The 23791-nt window shown below is 42.7% G+C and overlaps 1 protein-coding gene across 1 annotated transcript in view; it reads left to right on the top strand.

The window, feature by feature from the left end:
• OVCH2 (ovochymase 2) overlaps positions 1 to 23791 on the top strand; it is a 28382-nt gene continuing 4591 nt past the window's right edge. Inside the window, exons 1-15 of the mRNA XM_007527792.2 lie at positions 1 to 88; positions 4968 to 5077; positions 5637 to 5728; positions 7724 to 7896; positions 8279 to 8374; positions 9090 to 9241; positions 10269 to 10458; positions 11684 to 11707; positions 14495 to 14585; positions 14710 to 14834; positions 16042 to 16182; positions 16510 to 16640; positions 21143 to 21236; positions 21731 to 21862; positions 23270 to 23350. Coding sequence (XP_007527854.2) covers positions 1 to 88; positions 4968 to 5077; positions 5637 to 5728; positions 7724 to 7896; positions 8279 to 8374; positions 9090 to 9241; positions 10269 to 10458; positions 11684 to 11707; positions 14495 to 14585; positions 14710 to 14834; positions 16042 to 16182; positions 16510 to 16640; positions 21143 to 21236; positions 21731 to 21862; positions 23270 to 23350 — 1720 coding nt within the window. The remainder of the gene's footprint in view (positions 89 to 4967; positions 5078 to 5636; positions 5729 to 7723; positions 7897 to 8278; positions 8375 to 9089; positions 9242 to 10268; positions 10459 to 11683; positions 11708 to 14494; positions 14586 to 14709; positions 14835 to 16041; positions 16183 to 16509; positions 16641 to 21142; positions 21237 to 21730; positions 21863 to 23269; positions 23351 to 23791) is intronic.

Genomic DNA, 23791 nt, shown 5'->3' with positions numbered 1-23791 from the left:
ATGCCTATGAGAAAGGATAAGCTGATCTTACTACTAGGAATGATCTGTTTGGAACAGAGTAAATCTGCAACCCTCTCTCTCCCCAAAGGTATGTTCCAAGGAAACATTATAAGTTTGTCTAATGGAAATAACATTTGCTGTCAGTGGGATTCAACCCCCACCCCCGCCAGCATCAGGAGAAATCTGAAAGGCAAGTGTATTTTGGAGGTTTGATCGTTTTTCTTGTAATGATTTTGAACTTCTAATTAGCATGTAAAATTGCATAAAACTTTTTGTTTATTCATACAACTTGAGTAACTATGCTGCTGTGGTCAAAACTGCAATTGTTCACTTATTTTAGGTGCACTAGACAAACCAGACTTCTTTCAAGGGGTAAATTCAGGAAATCAGCACCAACTGAGCAGTGTTTATAAGCATTTAGAAAATGATGTTGCTGGAAAAGATGAAGCATGTTCTCTGTAATGTATGATTAAGTCACTATTTTTTCTTTAAGTAACAGAAGCTAAGAATGATTCCTGGACAGTCTTGTCCACAGTCAGGTTTGTGCCATCTCTGTGAAGCATCATGTTTTCTGCTTTTGCTTCAATAAGTTTCGGAAATAGTAACTTTGGTGAGGGAGGAACTAATAATTTATTCAACAAAATGTAAAATAAACCTTTGCCCCAGTGCCATGCCTGGAATGTGTCCAGAATCAGAAGGTTTAGTGTTAAGTCCATGATTTAACACTAGTAGCTGTGCATTAACTCTTCACCTTCTCATCTGTAGTGTGAGGTAATTGTACTCCATTCACAGACATAAAATGGAGACAGAAGGAGACTTTTTTTTTTCATTCCACAGGACAGAGAGAAATTGAGAGAGGAGGGGGAGATGGAGAGGGAGAGAGAAATAGAAACATCTGCAGACCTGTGCCTTCACTTGTGAAGCCTCCTGCTGCAGGTGGGGAACCAGGGGCTCGAACTGGGATCCTTGCACTTCGCACTATGTGCACTTAACCGGGTGTGCCCCCATCCAGCCCCCTGAAGTAGAAGTTATTGAGGGGGTGGGGCAAAAATAGCTCATTCAGACAATGTGCTGCTTTGCTATGTACGCTGTGTGCTAGGCCTGAGCCGGCCCCCAGGACACTGAAGGGAGCTTTGGTGCTGTGGTCTCTCTTCACTCTGTCTCTCTGCATTCTCTGTGTCTCAAACAAAAAAAAGGGAAATAAATGAAAAAAGAAAAAATTACTGAGAGTCAGAGAGATACAGAGAGAGAGCTCACTAAGTAGGGTATGTGCTTTGTTATGTGTGTAACCAGGTTCAAACCCTGGCACCAAATTGAAGGAGTCATGGTTCTAGAGGAACCTCTTATTTTGTGGTGTGTGAGTGTGTGTGTGTGTGTGTGTGTGTGTGTGTGTGTGTGTGTGTGTGAGTGTGTGTGTGTGTGAGTGTGTGTGTGTATGAGTGTGTGTGTGTGTGTGTGTGTGAGTGTGAGTGTGTGTGTGTGTGTGTGTGAGTGTGTGTGTGTGAGTGTGTGTGTGTGTGAGTGTGAGTGTGAGTGTGTGTGTGTGTGTGTGAGTGTGTGTGTGTGTGTGTGAGTGTGTGTGTGTGTGTGAGTGTGTGTGTGTGTGTGTGAGTGTGTGTGTGTGTGTGTGAGTGTGTGTGTGTGTGTGAGTGTGTGTGTGTGTGTGTGTGTGTGTGTGTGTGTGTGTGTGTGTTTGATTATCTAAATTTTAAAAAAGAGCAGCCCGGAGAGGTAAAATTGAGTATATGAAAGAGCCCAGTTCCATAGGAGAGAGAGGTTCTTTGAAAGAGCTTTGTGCATGTTAACATATTTATCTATTGAGAAGTAGCTATGCTCTTAAAGATATGTTCTCAAGAAAGCTTTGTGCATTCATATAACTTTTCTGAGTGCCCCTCCTTGCCAGAAATTGAGGTAAAGTTTGGAAATGCTAAGAAGGTGCTTCCCCCAAAGTAGTTTAGTCTCAGAAAGAAGATCTACCAGCAATTTATTACCACAATACAAATGTTTCTTGATCTACAATAGGATCATATCCTGGTGACTTACAGTTATTGAAAGTAATGTGAATAAAAATGCACTTAGGGGCCAGGCAGCAGTGCACCTGGTTGAACGCATATGTTATAATGCTTCAGGACCCAGGTTCAAGTACCTGGTCCCCACCTACAAGGGGAACGTTTTCCAAGTGATGAAGCAATGCTTTAGGTGTCTCTCTGTCTCTCTCCTTCTCTATCTCCCCCTCCCCTTTTGACTTCTGGCTGTCTCTTTCAAATAAATAAAAGGTAATAATTTAAAAAAAAAATGCACTGAATACTATCCCCAAAATACAGGTAAGATCACACTGTAGAGTGATGCTGTCTCCCCCTCACAGTGATGTGACTGGCCTGGATCTGAGCTCACTGATGCTTCCCAGTGTCAGAGCAGAGCCTCCTACAGGCTGCCACTCACGAACCTGGGCAAAGATAAAACTCTCCAGTCGGAAGTAGTTTCTCCTGGTGTGTATTGCTTTTACACCACTGTAAAGTCAGAACAGCTATAGTCCAAACAATTATAAGCCAGGTGTTGTATGGTAAGAACTGTTGGGTTGTCAGAGAATTCATGATGTATTTTTTCTGTTTTTTTTTTCTGTGCAAAAAACAAACAACAAAAAAATCATGACTTTTTCTGAGAACCCAGAATAAAATGGGAGAGGAAGATTGCCTCTTTACCACAGTACAGGGGAAAGACAATTAATACAATATGAAGAAATCAAAGAAGACTTCTCAGTTGAGGTGGTTTCTAAAACAATAACTATGGGCTAGAGAATTCAGCTACATAAAGACATGGGTGATTATGAGGAAAGGTTTTCTAGACCATCCTAGAAAACATATAGAAAAGAATAACTTACTTTGAGGAGAACTGTGACAACCCTACTGAACATCTTTAAAATACCTCATCTTGAGTTGACAGGCAGGCAAAATAGGTTTGCAGGCAGTGAAGAAAGCACTGAAGGAAGCTTCCCTGCTGAGGTATCTTTTCCTGTCTGTTTTGCTCTGACTCTGTCTCTCTGTAACTGAAAAGTTGACTGGAAGTGGTAAAACTCCGATGATGACACAATTAATAAAAGTCCACTTGCTAGCTGAGTCAAAAATACTGTGAACAAATAAACAAATGCAATTTTCTTACGGGTAACGTTTTTTTGTGGTGAATATATTTTGTTTTGCCACAAGGTCACGTCTATTTCTGTCACTCTGTGTCTGTACAAATTTGCCACTCATGATAGTCTTTTTTTTTTTCTTTTATATAAATAGTGAGATGAGGGAGAGAGAGAGGCAGAGAAAGAAGGGAGGCTTCCACAGCAGGCACTCCCATGCGGTGACCAGGGGATGGAGCTGGGACCCTGAGCATGGTAACCTGTGCAGTCCCCCAGATAAGCCACTGCCCGGCCCCCAGGGATAAAATCTTCCACACAAATAGAAAAGAGTTCTTTCTTTCACTGCCTGGCAGCTCTTCTGTCTTCACTCTTCCACTCTGGTATGTGAACTCTGTTTTCTCTATTCTTCTCTCCTTAGAGGACCTGTAGTGGAGTACTTATTACCTTCAAGGCCCTTCATTTGCATATCAAATGTTGCTCTTTTCATGATATGCTTATTCTGAGACCAGAACTTATTTTAAATTAGTGATTTAATATTGACTTACTTAATTGTAAGGTAATAAGGGAATAATTCCATACAGTTCCTACCAGCAGAGTTCTGTGTCCCATCCTCTGCACTGGAAACTGCTGTAATTCTCCAAGATCATTGATATGAACGGATTCTATATCTAAGGACAAGGCAAGATCACATAATGGTTCTATATATATAGATATATTTCTCTCACGTTTTTTCAGTGGCCCTGCCTTTACTTCCTTTCTAGATCCTTCCTACACCCACTACTATTTCCAAATGTTCTTTCTTTCTTCCTCTTCCCTCTCAGCTAAGAAAACAGTGCCTGGCTTCCTCTGGTGTTTCCCAGATTCATTTCTCTTTCATTGATGGTATAAAAAGAAGATTTATGGTGACACATGCCTCAAGTCCTCGTGGAATGGGGGTACAGAGTCCTCTAGTCATCTTCCCTTAACATTTCTCCCTCTCTAGGAGTATAGACCAAAATTCTTTCTGAGGTGCAAAAGGTGGGAGTTCTGGCCTCTGTAACTGCTTCTCTGCTGGACATGGGATTTGACAGGTCAATTTATAACCCCAGCCTCAAACAAAAACATTCTACATGTTCCATAGCTTAGTTTTGTTTGTTTGTTTGTTTTTGTTCAGAAGGCTCCTCAAATTAAAGAACTAAATAACAACCTTTTAGATTTTTTTTTTCTTTAGCCTTTTAGAGTCTTAAGATGAAATCACTTGTTGCCAGAGGAAAGAGGAGAAAGGGCTGGATGAATTTGATAAGAGAGATAATTGTATGGTGAATGATAAAATGGGGGTTTTAGTGGAGATGTACACCTGAAACTTACATGGCCAAATGCAATGCTACTTTGCTACTTAAATTAAAAAATAAGAGACAAAAAAAAAGAGATTTAGAAAATGTTAGCTGATATCTCCCTCATAAAAATAAATTGCAAAGTGCAAAGACTGGTGTAAGGATCCTGGTTCAAGCCCCCAGATCCCCACCTGCAGGGAGATGGCTTCACAGTGACAGTGAAGCAGGTCTGCAGGTGTCTTTCTTTCTCTCCAGCTCTCTGTCATAACCAACAACAAGGATAGCAACAATAACAACAGTAATAATAGTAATAACAACAACAACGATAAACAACAAGGGCAACAAAAGGGAAAAAAATAGCCTCCAAGAGCAGTGGGCATGCAGTGTAGGCACCAAGACCCAGCAATAACCCTGGAGGCAAAAATAAATAAACCTTATTTATTTATCTTGGGGGAAATAATGCTGTTTCCTCAGTCGTACCTCCTTATTTCTAGGAGCTATCTAATCACTAATTGTCTTTCCCTTAGCTCCCACATGTGGACGGAGTCTGGTAAGGGCACCGGTTCTGAGTTACTTCAACATTTTTAGTCGGATTGTGGGGGGAAGCCAAGTAGAAAAGGGATCCTATCCCTGGCAGGTAAGTCTCAGAACATTTGATAATGGTGGGTGGTCTCAGGATTGGAGTTTTTTTTTAATTTTATTTATAAAAAGGAAACATTGACAAAACCATGGGCTAAGAGGGGTACAACTCCATACAATTCCCACCACCAGATCTTCATATCCCATCCCCTCCCGATAGCTTTCCTATTCTTTAACCCTCTGGAAGTGTGGGCCCAAGGTCATTGTGGGATGCTGAAGGTGGGAGGTCTGGCTTCTGTAATTGCTTCCCCACTGAATATGGGTGGTGACAGGATTGAAGATTTACCTCAGGTTAGGTTCTGAGAACACTGTATAGAATATTTCAGTAAATTAAGCATAAAATACAATTTTTACTACTGGGGTTGAATACTCTGCCTATAGATTTGCTCTCCTTTCTGACCTGTGGTGGAATGGGCTTTATCTATCAGTAGAACTTGATTACTGGAATTTTTAAATAAGTTGTCTGGATCTAATTTTCAAAATATGCTCAGTCTCCACACTGGGTGGCAGATATTACAGGATGTTCACCCGCTTCATTTAAATTCTTTGTATTTCAGGTGTCTTTGAAAAAAGGGCAAAAGCACATCTGTGGTGGGACCATCATCTTCCCACAGTGGGTGGTTACAGCAGCTCACTGTACTGCAAACAGGTAGGAGTGACCTGGCTGGTGGGTGAAGAGTAGATTGTCCTTTCACTCCCTTGAAATCAGCAACATAGTCTTAGAACATGGCACTGAATGATGTAGGTGTTAGTGAGGGAATTTATTTTCCATACAGCCAAGGCCTCAACTTGGTAGAAAGTATCATTGCAGGAGCATAAGACCTTGTTTACTTACATATAACTGGAAGGGGAAGGGTGATATTTTGTTTTAAGGGCTGGAATGTTGTGGTGGCTACAGTGAATTGGGTATACAGGTGTTAAACTATACTCCCCAGATTGTATAGTATTGGAGACCAGTGTTAGATCAGTACAAAGAACAATACTCACAAGGGAAAAGTATCACAACGATGGATTGGTGAAAGCTCTCTCCTAGTTTTCATAAACTGCCAGAAAAATTACCTAGGTCATGAGGCATCAGGAGAAATAAATCACGCAAGATGAAGATAGCAAAACAGAAAAAGGCACCACTGTCTTGCTCCCTATTAGTGCTGTCTGTCTGAACATCACGCTCACAAGCCCACCTTTCATGCATACCCCTGTGAGCTTCAAACGCCCTGTCGTTTTCACCGTTCTTGGTTCTCTCCAGGTTGCAATGGAGACCATGCTTCACATTTACCCTCTTTCATTTCAAGGTTGTGAATGCCTCCTGGACATTTACCTAGTGACAGACACTAATTTGAATATCAAAAATACAAATATGACTAAGAGATCATGCCCACAAAGAGGTGATAGTCTAAGGAAGAGTCAACTGATAGTTTCACTTCACTGTGGCAGGTGACTTGGTTAGAAATGCTGTTCTAGGCTGGGTGCCAAATGTAGCTAAGAGACAAGAAAGTATGTCAAGAGAAAATTATCCCTTTCCAATTCTGTATGCAGTCATCACTTCTTGGAACAGAGGGTCCCAAAATGCAACAAGCCTGTAGTTCTATTCCATCTCAAGGCATACTACCAAATTCCATTCACATAATGTTGTACGGAGAAGAGGGGCATAAAATAGTCTTTTCCATAGCAAAGCCAGGTCTCTAAACTACAAACATTGAGAGGTAATCAGAAAATGTTCACCTCCCATTGTAGTGAGCAACCCCAAAGTCCTGAGTGAGACGTCAGATTGGCAGTGCTGCTGTGTCTTTCGCAATATGCATGATGCATTAGATCTCTGGCATGAAAGCATACTTAGTGGGAATCACAAATCATTGCCAAAGGGTGCAGCTGATACTGAGGTCAAGTCCATTACTTGGGCAGCTGAGTAGAGTTCACTACAACTTGAGACTTCTGAATCACAATGTACGTATAATATAAAAACTAGGTGCTTGGGGCTGGGTGGTGGCACACCTGGTTAAGTGCAAGGACTCAAGTTCAAGCCCCTGGTCCCCACCAGCATCGGCGAAGCTTCACAAGTGGTGAAGCAGGACTGTATGTGTCTCTCTGTCTTTCTCCCTCTCTACCTGCCCTCCCCTCTCTTCTCAATTCCTCTGTCTCTATTAATAATAACTAACTAACTAAATTAAATTAAATAAATAAGTGCTGGAAAGACAGCTCACCTGGGAGGGCAGCTGCTTTGCTATGCACAAGGCCCAGGTTTGGGCCCCCGTTACACCCCTTGGGAGAAGTGCAGCATCAGGGGAAGCTTTGGATCTCTGGCATTTCCCATATCTCTCTGTATCTCTCTGTCTCTGCGCAAAAAGTTTGTCTGGAGTGATGAATGACAAAACATTTAAAACAATAAAAACATATGCATACATTTATAAGTAACAATGTATTCATTGCATTATCATTCACTCATATGAAACCAATCTTTACTTGCCTCCTGCTTGAATTGGAAACTTCTGCATCTTTATGAACGATGGTGGAATCATTCTCACATTTGATACTAGCTCCCACTCCACATTCTGTATCCATGTCCTTTTGAAGATGCTAGTGTGTCAACCCTTAAAACTGTACTAGAGACTCAATGGAATTCATCCATTTTACCATTTCATCACAGAAATATTGCATCAGCTTTGAATGTTACTGCTGGAGAATATGACTTAAGTCACAAAGAGCCAGGAGAGCAAACCCTTGCTGTTGAAATCATCATTGTGCACCCAAACTTTTCCACAAAGAGACCAATGGACTATGATGTTGCTCTTCTGAAGATGGCTGGAACCTTCCATTTTGGTTGGTATTTGAGACTCACTCTGAATTATCTATCCTTAGGTCTGCATAATTGTTGTTCCAAAGTACAGTCTCTACAATATATGCTATATCACAAATGCCCAACAGTTTAGGATCTTGACAGATCTCCAAGACAGAGATTTGGGATGGAGGGTACTTTGCCTGGAAGTTTTTTTTGTTTTTTGTTTTTTGTTTTGTTTTTTTGGTTCAAGTTTTGGGTATCAGATGACATAAAACCTAGACAAGTGAAACTCTGTAGTCCCAGGCAGAAGTGTCCCAATCTTTATAAGATCTTAGGGAAACCACCTAGGTGGCAATTAGTGACTGGCTTGTGGAGTCTGCTCTTCTGTGAGTGAGACTAATCTTGTCTTACTCTTTTCTTCAGATCAGTTTGTGAGGCCCTTGTGTCTTCCAGAGCCAGGGGAACGATTTGAAGCCGGTTTGATTTGTACCACTACAGGCTGGGGCCGCTTGACTGAAAGTAAGCACTTCTACACCACTGGTCTTACCAAATGTCAGGATCTTTCATGTGATTATAATAATAAGAAAATAGAACTATAAGCCCATTTGTAATAAACGGTTGTATAAACATGTTTCTTTTTATTTGCCTTTATTTATTTATTGGATAGAGTCAGAAATCGAGAGGGAAAAGGAGAGACAGAGAGGGAGAGAGACAGAAAGATACCTGCTGCACTGCTTCACCACTAGCTTCACCACCCTGCAGGTGGGGGCCAGGGACTCCATTCCTGGTCCTTGCACGTTAGAATATGTGCACTCAGCCAGGTGCACCACCACCTGGCCCCTGTATAAACATTTTTATGTAATAAATCTATCTAAGTTTGCTATTCTAGCAACTGTATGAAAAAGAGATTGCCTATAAATATTTTGATTTCTAACTTTCTTAACAATATCTTTTAAAACATAATATATTGGTGCAGTGGAAGAAAGGGGTGAGGGTGGAGGGGGCAGCTTTGGTGTCCTGGGTTGGGGTGAGAAGGTTTTGTAGACACCCATCACATGGAGATGAAGGACTGTGCCCTTGTGTCTACAACTGTACTGTAAACCATTAACCCCCTGGTAAAAAAAGGGGGGTGAAGACTATAGCATTCTAAAGATATAAACACAAATGCTGCATCTTCAACTGAACACACATTGAAACAGTCTCTTTCTAGAGCTCTCATCTCTGTTTGTTTTAGCTGGCAACCTCCCACAGGTCTTACAGGAAGTGAGCCTGCCCATTATCACCCAGGAGGAGTGCATGACTGCTCTGTCCACCCTATCTAAACCCATAAGTGGACAGACTTTTCTCTGCACAGGCTTCCCAGATGGAGGGAGAGATGCATGCCAGGTAAGTGGAGTAGCTGGGCTGATAGGAGCCGGGCAGAGGAGGCTTCCTAGCTTTGTCTCCAGGTCAAGGGCCAAAAGGAGATTGCTGATGTGAGTGAACTCTGGCAAGAAGGGCCCAGAATGACAGGGGAGGTAGAGGAGGGAAGGGACAGTGGACCACAGCAGGAATAAAGTGGTATTTAACTGAGGATAAAATGTACTGATTCTTATTCTGGGGAGATGTATAATCCTACCTCTATGATAATATGGTCTTGTGAACCAGCATTTCCCCAATAAAAAAGGAATTTTAAATAACCAATTTTCCCCCAGGAAAGTGTCAATTCAGTGGAGGTCTACATTTTTCCTTAAAAAAAGTTACAGAGATAATGATGGGGTGCACCTGGTTAAGAGCACACATTATAGTATGTGAAAACCCAGGTTCAAGCCCCTGGTCCCCACTTCACAAGTGGTGAAGCAGGGCTGCACCTGTCTCTCTGTCTCTTTCCCTCTCTACCTCCTCCCCCCTCTTGATTTCTCCCTGTCTCTATTCAATAATAAATAAATAAGTAAAATTGTATAATTTTTAAAAATAAAAAAGAAATATTAAAAAAAAAAAAGATAATGTCAATGGTAAGCTCAGGGTTCTCCTGAGGGATGACTTTTTTCTCTAGAAATTTCCTATTTGCATATGTCTCAAACTTTAACTTCCCTATACTCCTCCTACTGACAAAAACCCAAGGTTCATTTTACTAATGAAAAGGATTTCCCTGAGTCCGGAGGATAAGATAGGAAAAGAAAGTTAGAAGTCTAGGAAGGGCAAGAAGAAAGCAGAATTCATAGGCTCCAAATGGGATTTCAGGCTCTTACACTAACTGAGCCTAGCTGTCCTTTGTGATCCCTCAATTTAGATGATTAGCAGTAAAGAGATGTCTCAGTTCCAGTAGCATCTTTGGAGAAAGGGAGTGAGTGAACACTCTGGAGTACAGGTAATGACAATAACACTGCTATGACTTTGCTGCTTTTTTAACAGATTCTTTTCTCCTCTACAGGGAGATTCAGGAGGTTCCCTCATGTGCCGGAATAAAAAGGGAGCTTGGACTCTGGCTGGTGTGACTTCCTGGGGCTTGGGCTGTGGTCGAGGTTGGAGAAACAATGTCCAGAAAAATGATCAAGGATCCCCTGGGATCTTTACAGATCTTAGCAAAGTGCTTCCTTGGATCCACAAACACATCCAAATTGGTAATGAAGCTAGTCTACAATATCAGGAAGCTAGGACCAGAAAGCGCATCAGAAAAGTCTAGGCCAGACAGGGCCGCTGAACACCTGGGCTCTACCTATGCTCTTAGTGTAGCGCAAAGGAGAGTAATCTTTACTCAGTCTGAAACAAGAGTGAAATAGCGTGTGTCATGCAGCATACAAACTGTCAGTTAAACACAAAGACATTCACATTACACTTTCTCAAATTTTCCTTTCACTGAACCTGTTTCACCTGGTAACATGTTGTCAGCACTTGTCAAGTGTGCTAGCGAGATTCAGCAAGCCATACAGAGATCAGTGATTTAATACCAGGGGAAAACCCTTTCCAATAGACAAACACTACTGGAACCTAATGAGGTCAGGAGCCCTGGACGCTGCGAAGCATTCTCCAGTGCACAGGAAAGCCAGCCACCCCACAACTAAGTGGTCCAGCCCAAAATATCAATAATGTTGTGGTCCAGAGGAACTGACATAGAAACAGGACGTCTAAAAAAATTAAAAGGTCAGGGCAGGGATAGGTAGCATAATGGTTATGCAAACAGACTCTCGTGCCTGAGGCTCTGAAGTCTTAGGTTCAATCCCCTGCACCACCATAAGCCAGAGCTCAGCAGTGCTCTGGTAAAATAAATAAATAAAAAGAAAAAGGTCAGGATCTATATAGGCTCTTCAACAAAGAGGAATCAGTGAGTTTGTTGAAATTTGATTTCATCCTCCCAGCCCAACCTACCTTCTTAACTAGTGGCTTCCAACCTCAACAGAACCTTTATTCATCTCTAAAATGATGAACTTAAATGAGTTCAATTTCAAGTATATATTCTAGTAGCATGTATGTGACTCCTCCACTCAAGATTTCAATAACTTTCTTTGTGGCCGTAGGTGAACTGTTTTCATCCCCAACCTTCCTTCTCATGTAAATTGAGAAAAATAAACCAGATGAATACTGCTAGCTATGTGTGACTTCCACGCGGAATCAGGGTCTAGTTCTTCATTAATACTCTTAATAAAGAGAGTGGCCCCATCTGAAAACACCAGGGACCTTTTCTTGCTTTGTCAGTTTACCCCTTCTGTTCTTTCCATAAATAAGGTGCTAATTAGTTGTATATGGATCTAAAAATGTCTCCATTTTGAATAAGGGGGTTCTGATTTCTTTAAAATATGGTTTAGGATACCACCAACTTTGAATTGCATCTTTCTTTTTCATTCTCAGGGAAGCAGAGAAAGAGCTCATCAGGTGAGTATTCCTCACAGTCTGTACACCAGTATTTACCACTAGTATTTTTGGAATCTAAATTCTTCCTCCACAAGAGCTCTCCTTGCTCACTGCTTGGAGTGTCCACGTGCACTCCCTGGCAGACAGGGTGGCCCCTCAGCCCCGAAGTGTCACAGACCCCCTTTCATTCCTTGTCCATTCAAAGTTCCATCTCATTCCAGCAAAGATAAGCTAAATCTGCACCTTGGATCAGAGACCCAGAGACCCAGAGACCCACATGCAGACCATAAGCTACAAGCCTCACCTTGACAGTGCCCTCTCCTTATACAGGGAATGCACCCTAACTTTTCCATTGCCAGTCTGCATTGAATTCGCTTTGTGATTTGAGCAGGTTCCCATCTAGAGACTTCAGTTTTCTCATAAACAAAGAAATCAGGCCAAACAGTCTCTAAGGCATCTTTTGCTCAGATCTCCAGTGATGACTGGAACTACAGAGCAAGGTGGGGAAACAGTACCCTGAATGCTCAGAAGCGTGGGTGGCTACTTTTAGCTGAAAAACAAAACAAAAAATAAAACAAACAAATAAAAACAAGAGGGGCGGCTTTGGAGCATAGTCATCTTTTAGGCTGAAACTTAAAGGGCCAGTAGGATTTATCTGATGAAACTGGGAAACAGATAAAGAGTAGTACCGGGGGTTGGGCGGTAGCGTAGCAGGTTAAGCGCATGTGCAAAGCGCAAGGACCCATGTAAGGATCCTGGTTCCAGCCCCTGGCTCCCCACCTGCAGAGGAGGGGGTTGCTTCACAAGCAGTGAAGCAAGTCTGCAGGTGTCTGTCTTTCTCTCCCTCTCTGTCTCCTCTCCTCTTTCGATTTCTCTCTGTCCTATCCAACAACAACAGCAATGGCAACAAGAACAATAACAAAGGGAACAAAATGGGGAAAATGGCCTCCAGGATCAGTGGACATAGGGCAGGCACCGAGCTGGAGCAATAAGCCTAGAGGCAAAAAAACAGAATTCACAGCTGAAGGATTCAGTTTGCCCATATCACCTATGGATTAAATAGCTATCAACAACAGCTACTTTAAAAAAGAAAAAAAAAAGAGTACTACTTAAGCTGAAGGAGTCATTCTTATTAAGGGGTTAGTGCCAAAGGATAGAGCTAGGAAAATTTCAGGCATAACAGAAACTAGTTAGCCAAAGCTGCTGGGGTATATATGACAGGCCTTTAAGAGAGAGAGAATATTATAAGGAAAACTTGAGACCAAAGTATGGAAACTTCAAATGCTATTCAAAAACTTTGGGGCAGGGGATCTAGTTCAGCATTAGAACACAGCAGATGCCAGAGCTGAGTGATGTTCTGGTCTCTCTGGTTTTCTCTCCCATCCATAAAAATAAGTAATGTACTCTTTAAAAGCAGAGACTGAGGGCTGAGCAGTGATGCATCTGGTTGAGTGCATATGTCACAATGCACAAGCATCCTTGGTCCCCGCCTTGCAAGGTGGAGAGCTTTACAACTGGTGAAAACAGTGCTACAGGTGTCTGTCTCTCTTCCTCTCTATCTTCCCCTTACCTCTTAATTTTTCTGTCTCTATCCAATAAATAAATATCAATACACAAAATATTTTTAAATCAGGGGCTTAATTGAGTACTATAATAGAAAGTTGATTAATTTGAGAGAGTGAAGTAATAGTTTTGCTATAAGAACAGCATATGGGAAGACTGGAGGAAAGATCATTCAAGGTAGATTTATGTGACTAGGCATAGATTTATGCATTAAAGTGACAAGAAATGAAGCTAGGGCAATGACTAGAAAATAGAAAGGAGGAAGCATAAATCAGTAAGGCTGTCAGATAGATGAAGAGTAATACAGGAGACCGTGGTATCAGCGTTTGGAGCCTAAGGAAAAAAGGCAAGAGCATGTGAAAGTGATCAGATCAGAAGAGGACACAGCTGCAGACCCAGAGGAATGCACTTGAAGCCTAGGACCTTTCAAGGGGGAGGGGCCAGCAAAGGCGCTAACTTGCATAGGTCAACTGTCTTGTCAGGTATTTGATCCAGGTTTGAGCCTGGCCCCACCAAACTGAAGGAAGCTTTTGTACTGTGGTATCTTTCTCCCTTTATAAAGTTTTTAATTATTATCTTTACTTATTGGATAGAAACATCCAGAAATCAAGAGGAAAGGGGAGCTAGAGAGGGAGATAGACAGATACTTGAAACATTGCTTTACCACTTGTGAAGCTTCCCTTCTGTAGGTGGGGACTGGGGGCCCTGAAACCAGGTTCTTGCACACTGTAACACACCTGCTCAACCAGGTGTGCCAACACTCAGCCCCCTGTGGTATCTCTCCCCCCCCCCTTTTTATCTATCTATCTGATTTAAAAAAAAAAAAGTTGACCTAGAGAATTGAAGTCCTGGCAATGACAAAAAAAAAGTCTCAGGAAATAACTAAGAGATCAATGAGAAGAGGCTCAAAAATCTATAAATAATCATTAACACTGAGGGTATGAATGAGACTAAGCATCCCACATAGAAACAAATAAAAACTAAGATTAGAACGTGGGAGATAACGGTACATGGAGAACAGTACTATGGTGTCAGAGAAAGAGTGAAGGAGAGAAAAATCATAGAATCTTAAACAAGTTCTCAAATGGGTAACAATCAAAAAGTATCACAGATGTCTTTGTCAAGACAAGAGATTCTGTGAGGCATAAAGAGCCAGCAGGTTAGTGTCTGCAGGTCTGGGAAGGAGAGGGTTACTGCCCACAGCCCAGCCCTGCAAGCCCTGATTCCTGAGTCTTTTCCTCCTAGCTGCATGCAGTGGGCAGGATCACGTGGTCAGCCAGTCTGAGGGGGAGCTGCACTTCCCAGAAAGCCCCAACCTATATTATGAGAACATGCAGTGAGTAGTCGCTCTACCCCTCCTTCCCTCGACTCCCACCTCTGTCTGACTGTGCCCATTCATTAAACTGTGACAGCCATTTCCTTGTCTAGAAATAACACCCTCTCAATCAACCTGTCTGCAGAATATGTGTCTGGACCCTGGTGGGAGCAGAGGAAATGCATCTGTTGCTTTATTTTTTCTACTTGGATGTGGAGTCTTGTGACCACACTCACCTACTGATATATTCTGATGAAGACAGAATTATTGGTGAGTGAATGTTCACATTGTCAGCCAGACAACAGTGCCAAGAGGGCTTAGTGGGGACTGGTTACAAGATGTGACACTCGTATTTCTGTTTTCTCTCTCCACATTGGAGAATCAGATTGACAGTAGGACTAAAAGAACTGAACCGTAACCAGATGGATGGCTATAAGGCCACCATTCCTTTCATTTGCTGTGTCTGATTCTTATTGAACCAGAGTTCCTAGACTCAACTGTCAGATTCAGACCCACCAAGAGTAATATACAGCCATCAAAGTGTTGCTTTCCTGGACCTTAAAATCTTTATCTGATTCATCAAGCTAAGAAGCAAAATACTAATGGGTAGACATGAGTAGAAGACAAAGATTACATATCTCAGAAAAAAAGAGATGAAAAGTCATTCCTGTGATTCTAAACTGGGGAGGGGAGGTGATTTGTTCCCCAAGCCTCACTTAAAGAGACAAATGACAATGCCTTAGAAACCTTTAGCTGTCACAAGTGGAAGGAATGTTTCTGCCATCTAGTAGGTAAAGTTCAAGGATGCACACAGAAGAGCCTGAATAAAAAAGAATGTTCCATTTTTAAATGCCACTAGTGTCAAGGCTGGGAAAATCCAGTTTAGGGGGGCCAGATGGTGGCATACCTGGCACACAAGGACCCAGGTTCGAGTCCCTGGTGCCCACCTTCAAGGAGAAAGCTTTGCTAGTGGTGAAGCAGTGCTGCATGTGTCTGTCTCTTCCTTTTTTTTTTTGCCTCCAGGGTTAATGTTGGGACTCAGTGCCTGCACTACGAATCCACTGTTCCTGTGGCCATCTTTTCCATTTTATTGAATAGAACAGAAAGAAATTGAGAGACAGGGGGAAGTGGGGGGAGAAAGATACCTGCAGACTTGCTTCACCACTTTTGAACCGACTTCCCTGCAGGTGGGGAACTCGGGGCTCAAACTGGGATCCTTGCTGAGGTTCTTTCATCTCCTACCATGTGTGTTTAACCTGGTGTGCCCCTGCCCAGGCCCCCTCTCTCTTCCTCTCTGTGTCCCATTTCTCTCTTGATTTCCGACTGTCTACCCAATAAATAAATACAGATAATTAAAAATTAAAGAAAACTCCGGTTTAGGCCATCCTAAACAACCACGGCCAGTTCAGATCTCAAGTCTTTTGGTGAGTGCTGTTTTCCAGATCCTGAGCAAAGAATCTTCCCTCTTACGTTGCAGGGAAATTGTGTGGCCAAAGACTGTCTTCATCGATGCTTATTGGCTCCAACTCTATCAGGATAAGATTCGCCTCTGATGGCACAGATCATGCCTCCGGGTTTAATCTCACCTATCAAGCCCTTAAGCCGCACTACCGCCCGGGTAAACCTGCTTCCTTTTACCACGCAGGATCCAGATTTCTGGTAGATGTTGACACCCTGTGAAATCAGATGAGGGGTAGGGAAACTCCTCACAAAACCTGGTTGGCTCCCAGTGAAGAGTAGCACAGGCTGAAGGGTGCAGGAACTCCAGTGACTCTGCTGCCATCATCTGTGAGTTGAGAGGGTCTGATGAGATCCTGAAAAAAATCAGTCTTCAAAACTCTTCCTTCTTGCCCAGGCATTGTGTATGGAAGACAGGAGGGAGAGCAAGGAGTTGCTGCTCGCTTAGGTGATGACCGTCACGTGGGTGTTCTTCCTTGTCTTTCAGATTCAGGGTGCGGTTCTCTAACTGTCCTTTTTGAGGAAGGCTCCATACAGAGTCTTCACTATCCTGAAGAGTACAGTGACATGGCCAACTGTAACTGGGTTTTTCAAGCCCCCAAACATTATATAATTAAGGTACTTAACAGAGATTTTCCTCTGATTTATTCACTGCTGTATCCTAGTAAAAAAATCACTTGAAATATTTATTTATTGGAGGGGGGAAGAGAGAGAAACTTAGGTGCAGGGGGAGACAGACAACTGCGGCACTGTTTCGCCAGCCACCCCTCACCCCCCACCCCTCTTACCCTCTCCATCCGCCCAAAGGTGTGGACGGGCTTGACTGTGAGCAGCTGGATCTCTCTTCCCCAGTAACTATTCATATTGAGCACTAGATGGCAGCAGCACACTTTATTTTTTGTTAAGTTACTTGATGAGTCTAGAAATCGAGAAGCATTTCGACCAGCAAACAAGTCAGTAATAGTTAAGAACCACATCATCAAGTCTTCCAAGCTGAGAGGGAGAGAAAAGTCAGAGAAGCTGGTGTGAACAGGTTTGGGGACTGGCTGGTGTAAGAGAGCCCTTAATTTAACAGTAGTGGGGCATCTTCAAGGAGTTGCTTCTGGTTAATTAAAGGTGAGACTGCAGTCAGGGTGAGGTTGGAACTTGGTGTTTATTTAGAATTCTTTCTTTTACAGTGATCATTGAAAGCAAGAGAGTATGTAAAGGAGATAAAGTAGAATAGAAAATAAGAAGGGAGGGAGAAGTAATGATGAATAAGATTTTAAAGTTTTCATATATCTAAGAAGCCAAAAGAAATCTGAGACAGAGGAGGAAAACCAAATTGCTCTAATGTTATGACAGTCCACAGAGTAGAGCCAAACAAACAGGTGAAAAAATTGTGGCCAGTAGCCTGGACTTAACTAGTTGGGTCGGAGCTTAGTATAATGGAAGATTTACTCATAAAGCTTGAGAAAATGGAAGATTCCTTGTCTAGTGCCCACCTCAAGCCCTAGAATAAAGGTGGAATAATTGAATTGGGCAGTTAAGAGGACTTGAGAGAGGTGATGTCTAAAATATCAGGATAAGTCAGAAGCAAAATAACATAATTATTACAAAGGAGTGGGAGGAAAAGACACAGATGATGTGTAGATCTTCTTTTTCCTAAAAGTTTCTGAAACCTGGAGTCAAGGCAGAAATTTCAGGAAAAGAACTAAGAGAAAATTACTGCTAGTAGTGAAGGGTGAAAGGTGAATTGTGACTATTTAGGAGGAGGAAGAAATTAAAATGTAGCTGAAAATCTCAACATAGCGGAGCTAGAAGTGATTTTTTTAAAAAATCAATTTGAGGGCCCAGTGGTGGTGCACCCAGTTGAGTGCACATATTACCATGGACCTGGGTTCAAACCACCATTCCTACAGGGGGGGGATACTTCATGAGTAGTTAATTAAGCAGGTCTGCAGGTGTCTCTATCTCTCTTTCTGTCTCCCTCCTTTCTCAATTCTTCTCTGTCCTATCAAATAAAATAGGGGTTTGGAAAGGAAAGAAAACTAGTTGCCAGGAGTGGTGGATTTGTAGTGCCACCATTGAGCCCCAGCGATAACCCTGGCAATAAAAATAAATAAAATAAAAGTTATACAGAAACAATTCAATAGATGTGCACTGCAAGCTGTGCAGGAGTGAAATGATTCTCTCACACCCAGTCAGCTATTACCTGGTAATATCCAACCAAGAGAATGATTTGGAAATTGTTACAGCAAGTCATAACTATGTGCATGACACCTGAGTTGGAGAGATAGGCGTACATTTCTGAAAAATATATCACTGTGAGGTTAAGAAATGCTTGAGGGGGCCAGGCAGTGGTGCACCTGGTTGAATGTACACATTCAAGTGCAAAGACCCAGGTTCAAGCCCCTGCTCCCCACTTGTGTGGGGAAGCTTCATGGACAGTGAAGGTGAAGCAGGTCTATAGGTGTCTATCTATCTCTTTCCCTATCTCCCCTCTCCCTCTCAATTTTTCGCTGTCTTAATAAAAAAAAGGGGGGGTAGAAATGTGTGACTGAATCTGGTTTCTGGCATATATCCTTTTCCCATGTTACCTTCACACTAACGCTCATTTGTCTCTACTTTTTGTTTTCCTCCAGGGTTATTGCTTGGCTCGGTGCCTGCACCATGAATCCACCGCTCCTTGCGCTTTGCGCCACATGCATTTAACCCACTGCGCCACTGCCCGACCCCCTTGTCTCTACTTTTATTGATTATATGTTCTCTGCATCTTTCGCTGAGTGCTCAGGCCCGTGCATCCATGCGTGCGTGCAACCAGGTTTATCAGTGGGCTCAGTGCCTTACAAATACCACTCCTAGAGGTCATATTTCCTTCCTTGCCTTTTTTTTTTAATAGACAGACAGAAACCAAGAGAGAAGGAGAAGAGACACCATCCGTAATGTTTCACCACTCGTGAGGCTTCTCCCTTGCAGCTATGAATCCAGGACTTGAACCAGGGTCCTTGTATGTGCTAATGTGTGAGCCCCACCAGGTGCAGCACTGCCCAGCCTCTTGTCTGTGTGTTTCACATTTAAATTCCTACCTTCATAACTCTGCTTCCCACCACCCAGCACTTCTAACCATTAGCCAGTGACATGAAATTGCTCAAAGGTTATCTTTGCTGCTTTTCCCCCTTCACAGTGCTCCTTCTGTCCCTTTCCCTTATGCAAAGCATGTACCCCAAACAGGAAATAAGAAAAGTAAATAATGAGTAAATAAGTACTTGCAATTTTAAAAGAACAACAACAACAAAACAAAACAAAAACCCAGAACTCTCATAACTCTCCAAAGATAAGAGAGACACAGAATATTATGTATCCACTGAGCATTATGACTATACGCAATATGAGAAATGAAGCTTGTCATAAATTATGCCTGGAGAACACAGAGAGGCTTGGCATAGTCATCTTTATTCTCTAGGGGTCTTTAGCAAGTTAGTCTAGACTTCTGTCAAAGATGCATTTAAGCCTGGTATCTAAAACCAAATCTCTCTCAGCTGTACCAGGATTTTCATTCTCACAAACAGCCATGGCTTCTCATGTTTACTGTACTGACTCAGAAATAACCTTTGAAAATGTTTTAATAGCTCAAATGGCCTTCTGTTTTAGAGTAGCACTTTCTCCCATATCTGTGCTGCATCAAAATGTGTAAGTCACTGACAACATTGACAACAAGGCAGGTGGGAATAGAGTCAGCTATATCCTGTCTAGTATAAAGACACAGCATCCAGTGGGTGTGACTATTTTTAATCTTGATTCAGGAAAACTGGAGGTTTAAGCTGAAAGGGGCAAGGGCCAGGCAATAGCAGACTGGGTTGAGCACACACATTACCTTACACAAGGACTCAAGTTCAAGCCCCAGATACCCATCTACAACAGAGACACTTCTCAGATGGTGAAACAAGTCTGAAGGTATCTATCTTTCTCTCTCCCTATCTTCCCTTCCCCTTCTCAATTTCTCTCTACCCTATCAAATAAAATAGAAAGCAAAAAAGGGGGGATGGCTGCTGGGAACCGTGGATTCACAGTATAGGCCCTGAGCCCCAGCGATAACCCTGACGGGGTGGGGGAGAAAGAATGAGAAGAAATACAGGGGTTCTGGGGAGGTGAGGCTGCCTCTGGCAGAGCATACATGTTAACCAGGTGTGAGGACCTTGGTTCAAGCCCCTGGCCCCACCTACAGCAGAGAAGTTTCATGAGTGGCAGAACAGTCTTGCATTATCTGTTTCTCTCCCTCTCCTCCCCATACCATTTACTCTGTATCTGTCAGGGAAAAAAAAATGAAGAAAAAAAAAGCCACCAGAACAATGGGGTTGTGCAGGTACTAAGCCCCAGTGATAACCTTGGTGGAGAGAGAGAAGAAAATGGGAGGGCAGGTGGTAGCGCAATGAGTTAAGTGCACAAGGTGCAAAGTGCAAGGACCGGGTAAGGATCCTGGTTCAAGCTCCTGGCTCCCGCCTGCAGGGGGAGGTCACTGCACAGGTGGCGGAGCAGGTCTGCAGATGTCTTTCTCTCTCCCCTCTCGATTTCTCTCTGTCCTGTCCAACAGCGACAGCAGTAACAACAATAATAACAACAACAATGATAACAAGGGCAACAAAAGGGGGGGGGGCATAGCTTCCAGGAGCAGTGGATTCGTAGTGCAGGCACTGAGCGATAAGCCTGGAGGCAAAAAAAAAAAGAAAAGAAAAAAAATGACAAGGAGGGAGGAAGGGAGGACCGTATATATGGAACTAGGTGTGCAAATTGTAAGCTGTTCAGAGAAGAGAAATCAATGAGTGCTTTCTATAACCCAAGTTCACTAGTTATTTCCACTAAAACCTGCCTGGAAGAATTCTGCCGGTCTCTTAGAGACTGTACGGGCATTTTTTCTTTGCTTACATTTTGCATATTTGGTAGCTTGGGACAGAGCATCTTTTCCTAAGTAATTTAACCTAGTTACATGTGGCTCACTAACTTTCTCACCTGTCACAGTCTGGAGCCAGGTGGACAATGCCATTTTTTTGTTTTGTTATTGTTGTTTGTTTTTTATGCCTGTCAAAATCAGGTCATTCAGTCATATAACTTCCTCTGGATGTAATGTTAAATTTTCTCAGCTTTCCTTTCAGAATCTGGAAATAGAAGAAAGTGGAGACTGCACTTCTGACTTTGTGGAGGTGTACAGGGATGTGGAGAGGAAGCAGGAAATAGGTTTGTGTTCTCCGCAGCCTCCACTTTCCTGGCTTGCATTTGGATCCAGTCCTTGGAGGCAGACTGGAGGGGGTCTGGCTCAGTTTTCCTTCCTCCCCCTGCACCAGCTCCATCCCTCCCTTTATTCTCATCACTACTAAACCAAGGGAAGAATAAGAAAGAAAAAAAATCAAAGAACTACTTAAATAGAAAATGTAGAAGGTCCACAATGAGTTTGGGGCCAGACAGGCAAAGTCACACTGAAATAAACCTTGTGTGTAGAAACTGTTCTAGTGGGTAGAGAGGCAGTTCGAATGGAGTGTTTTAAGCAAGAAAACAGTTGAAATGTTGATGGAGCTAACTGCACATTTAAAAGAAGCTGCCTTTCTACTTTTTAAATGAATTGTGATATTCATGAGTTTACTCCATCAGAATTGTCTAAAAAAAATGTTGCTTCTTCTGCCCACTGCTGGACCCCTGGTCACCACATCTTGCCTGGGCTGGACTTGAACTAGCCCGGCTATGTGGCTTTGTCACCCCTGGGCCTGTGCTGAGCAACTCTGGTGTGATGTTCATTAGCTTCCAATCTGATGAAAAAACAACCTTCAGAGGCTTTCAGGCCACAGTCTCCTTCATTCCTGAAAAAGGTAAGCTAGAGGGACTCTCTCCTTGGGTCTAGTTTCTAGAAATGAGTTTCTAGTTTCTAGTTACTACAAATGAGTTTCTAGTTACTACAAATGAGTAAAACGTACTCATGACATCAAGTCAACCTGTGAGATGCTGCTTCTCTAGACCTTAGCTAGGGATGTGCACATTATGTGACTCAAATTATTTGCTACTGTACACATGGCCAGAAATGAACATGGAAGCACTGTGTCTTCAGTTGGAAATGAAACATTAGGGAGTAGGTGATTTCACAAATACAGAATCCACAAAGAACAAGAATTAACTCACTCTTTTGTTTTTTGCCACCAGGGTTATTGCTGGGGCTCAGTGCCAGCACTATGAATCCACTGCTCCTGGAGGCCACTTTTTCCTTTTTCTTCTTTTCTTTTTATTCGTTAGGAGAGAGAGAAATTGAGAGGGGAGGGAAAGATAGAGAGGGAAAGAGATAGACAACTGCAGACCTGTTTCACCACTTGTGAAGCAGTCCCCCTACAGGTGGGGAGCCATGGGCTTGAACCAGGATCCTTGCAAGGGTCCTTGTGCTTCATACTATGTGTGCTTAACCCAGTGCCACTGCCCGACCCCCCAATTAACTCAATCTTGACCTTTCTTGGATATGTGATCTAAGAGTCATATAAGATTCATTTTCTTCAATTTTACAACAAGATAATAATACGTGCCTGAGAAGAAAGTGATGAGAATTAAATAAGATGATGCACACCTGGCTATGACATTTAGCCGGGTGGAGAAATGGGCAGTATCTCCACCAGTCCCCAGTCCCTAGTTATTTGAACTACATGGCTCCCCCAGCCCCACAAGTCCTCACATCCATGAATCCCACAAGCTAGTTGTCTTCTCTAGATGTTTTTATTAGGCACTGAGCCACTGCTACGAGCAAAGCTAAATTAGAGTTAAAATGTCCTAGATTTAAGTTAAAATGCCCACAGAGCCCAGCTGGCTGAGCTGCCTTGGAACTGTAACAATAGTTTTCTGAAGGCTGAGGAGACAACATAATGGTTCTGCAAAAGACTTTCATTGATCCTGAGGCTCCAAGGCTCCAGGTTCAATCCCCAGCACCACCATAAGTCAGAACTGAGTAGTGCCCTGGTTTCTCTCTCTCTCTTTCCCTTTGTCTCTCTCTCTATCTTTCTCTTACTCATTTAAATAAATAAATACAATAAATAGGGCTGGTGTAAATAAAATAATGGTTGTGCAAAAAGAGCCGTGCCTGAGGCTCCAAAGTACCAGGCTCATTCCCCCATAAACCAGAGCTGAGCAGTGCCCTGGTAAAAATAAATAAAATATAAATAATAATAATAATTTTCTGATATGTCCCAAACTCTGGCCTTGTCTGCATGAACTGAACAATTATTGTGCTTTATGCCCAGATTTAAACATATCTATATCAGAGGAAGAGTCTATGTTTCTGGAGGCGTGGAATGTACTACATGAGGAAACCTTTGTTTCAGGTAAGCAGATTTGAGGGAGGTGTCCAAAAAGATGAAACAGAATGCATCTGCCAGGGTCTAGCCAAAAACACTCCCAAATATGCTGGAGTCCTTGCTCCAGACACTAGAATGTGACCTTATTGGGAGACATAATCAAGTTAAAATGTGATCATTAGTGTGGGCCCTAAGTCAACATGGCTGATGCAGAGAGAGAGACATACAGAGGAGAGACTGTCAGGTGACCACAGAATCAAGGGTGGAGTGATGAGGCATCTACACAGGGAACACGAAAGATTGCCAGCGAACACCAGAAGCTGGGGGAAGGCATGGGACAGAGACTCTCTCCGTCCTCATCCTCTGCAAGAACCAACTCTACCAGGACCTTGATCTCAGGGTTTTAGCATCTAGAACAATACATTTCTGGTCGTCTGCTCCCCAGGCTTGTTGTATTTTGTGACAAGA

The sequence above is a fragment of the Erinaceus europaeus genome, chromosome 17 (assembly GCF_950295315.1).
Source record: "Erinaceus europaeus chromosome 17, mEriEur2.1, whole genome shotgun sequence".
Lineage (NCBI taxonomy): Eukaryota > Metazoa > Chordata > Mammalia > Eulipotyphla > Erinaceidae > Erinaceus > Erinaceus europaeus.
Note: the sequence above shows the minus strand (reverse complement) of the source record. Positions and strands in the feature narration are given on the sequence as shown.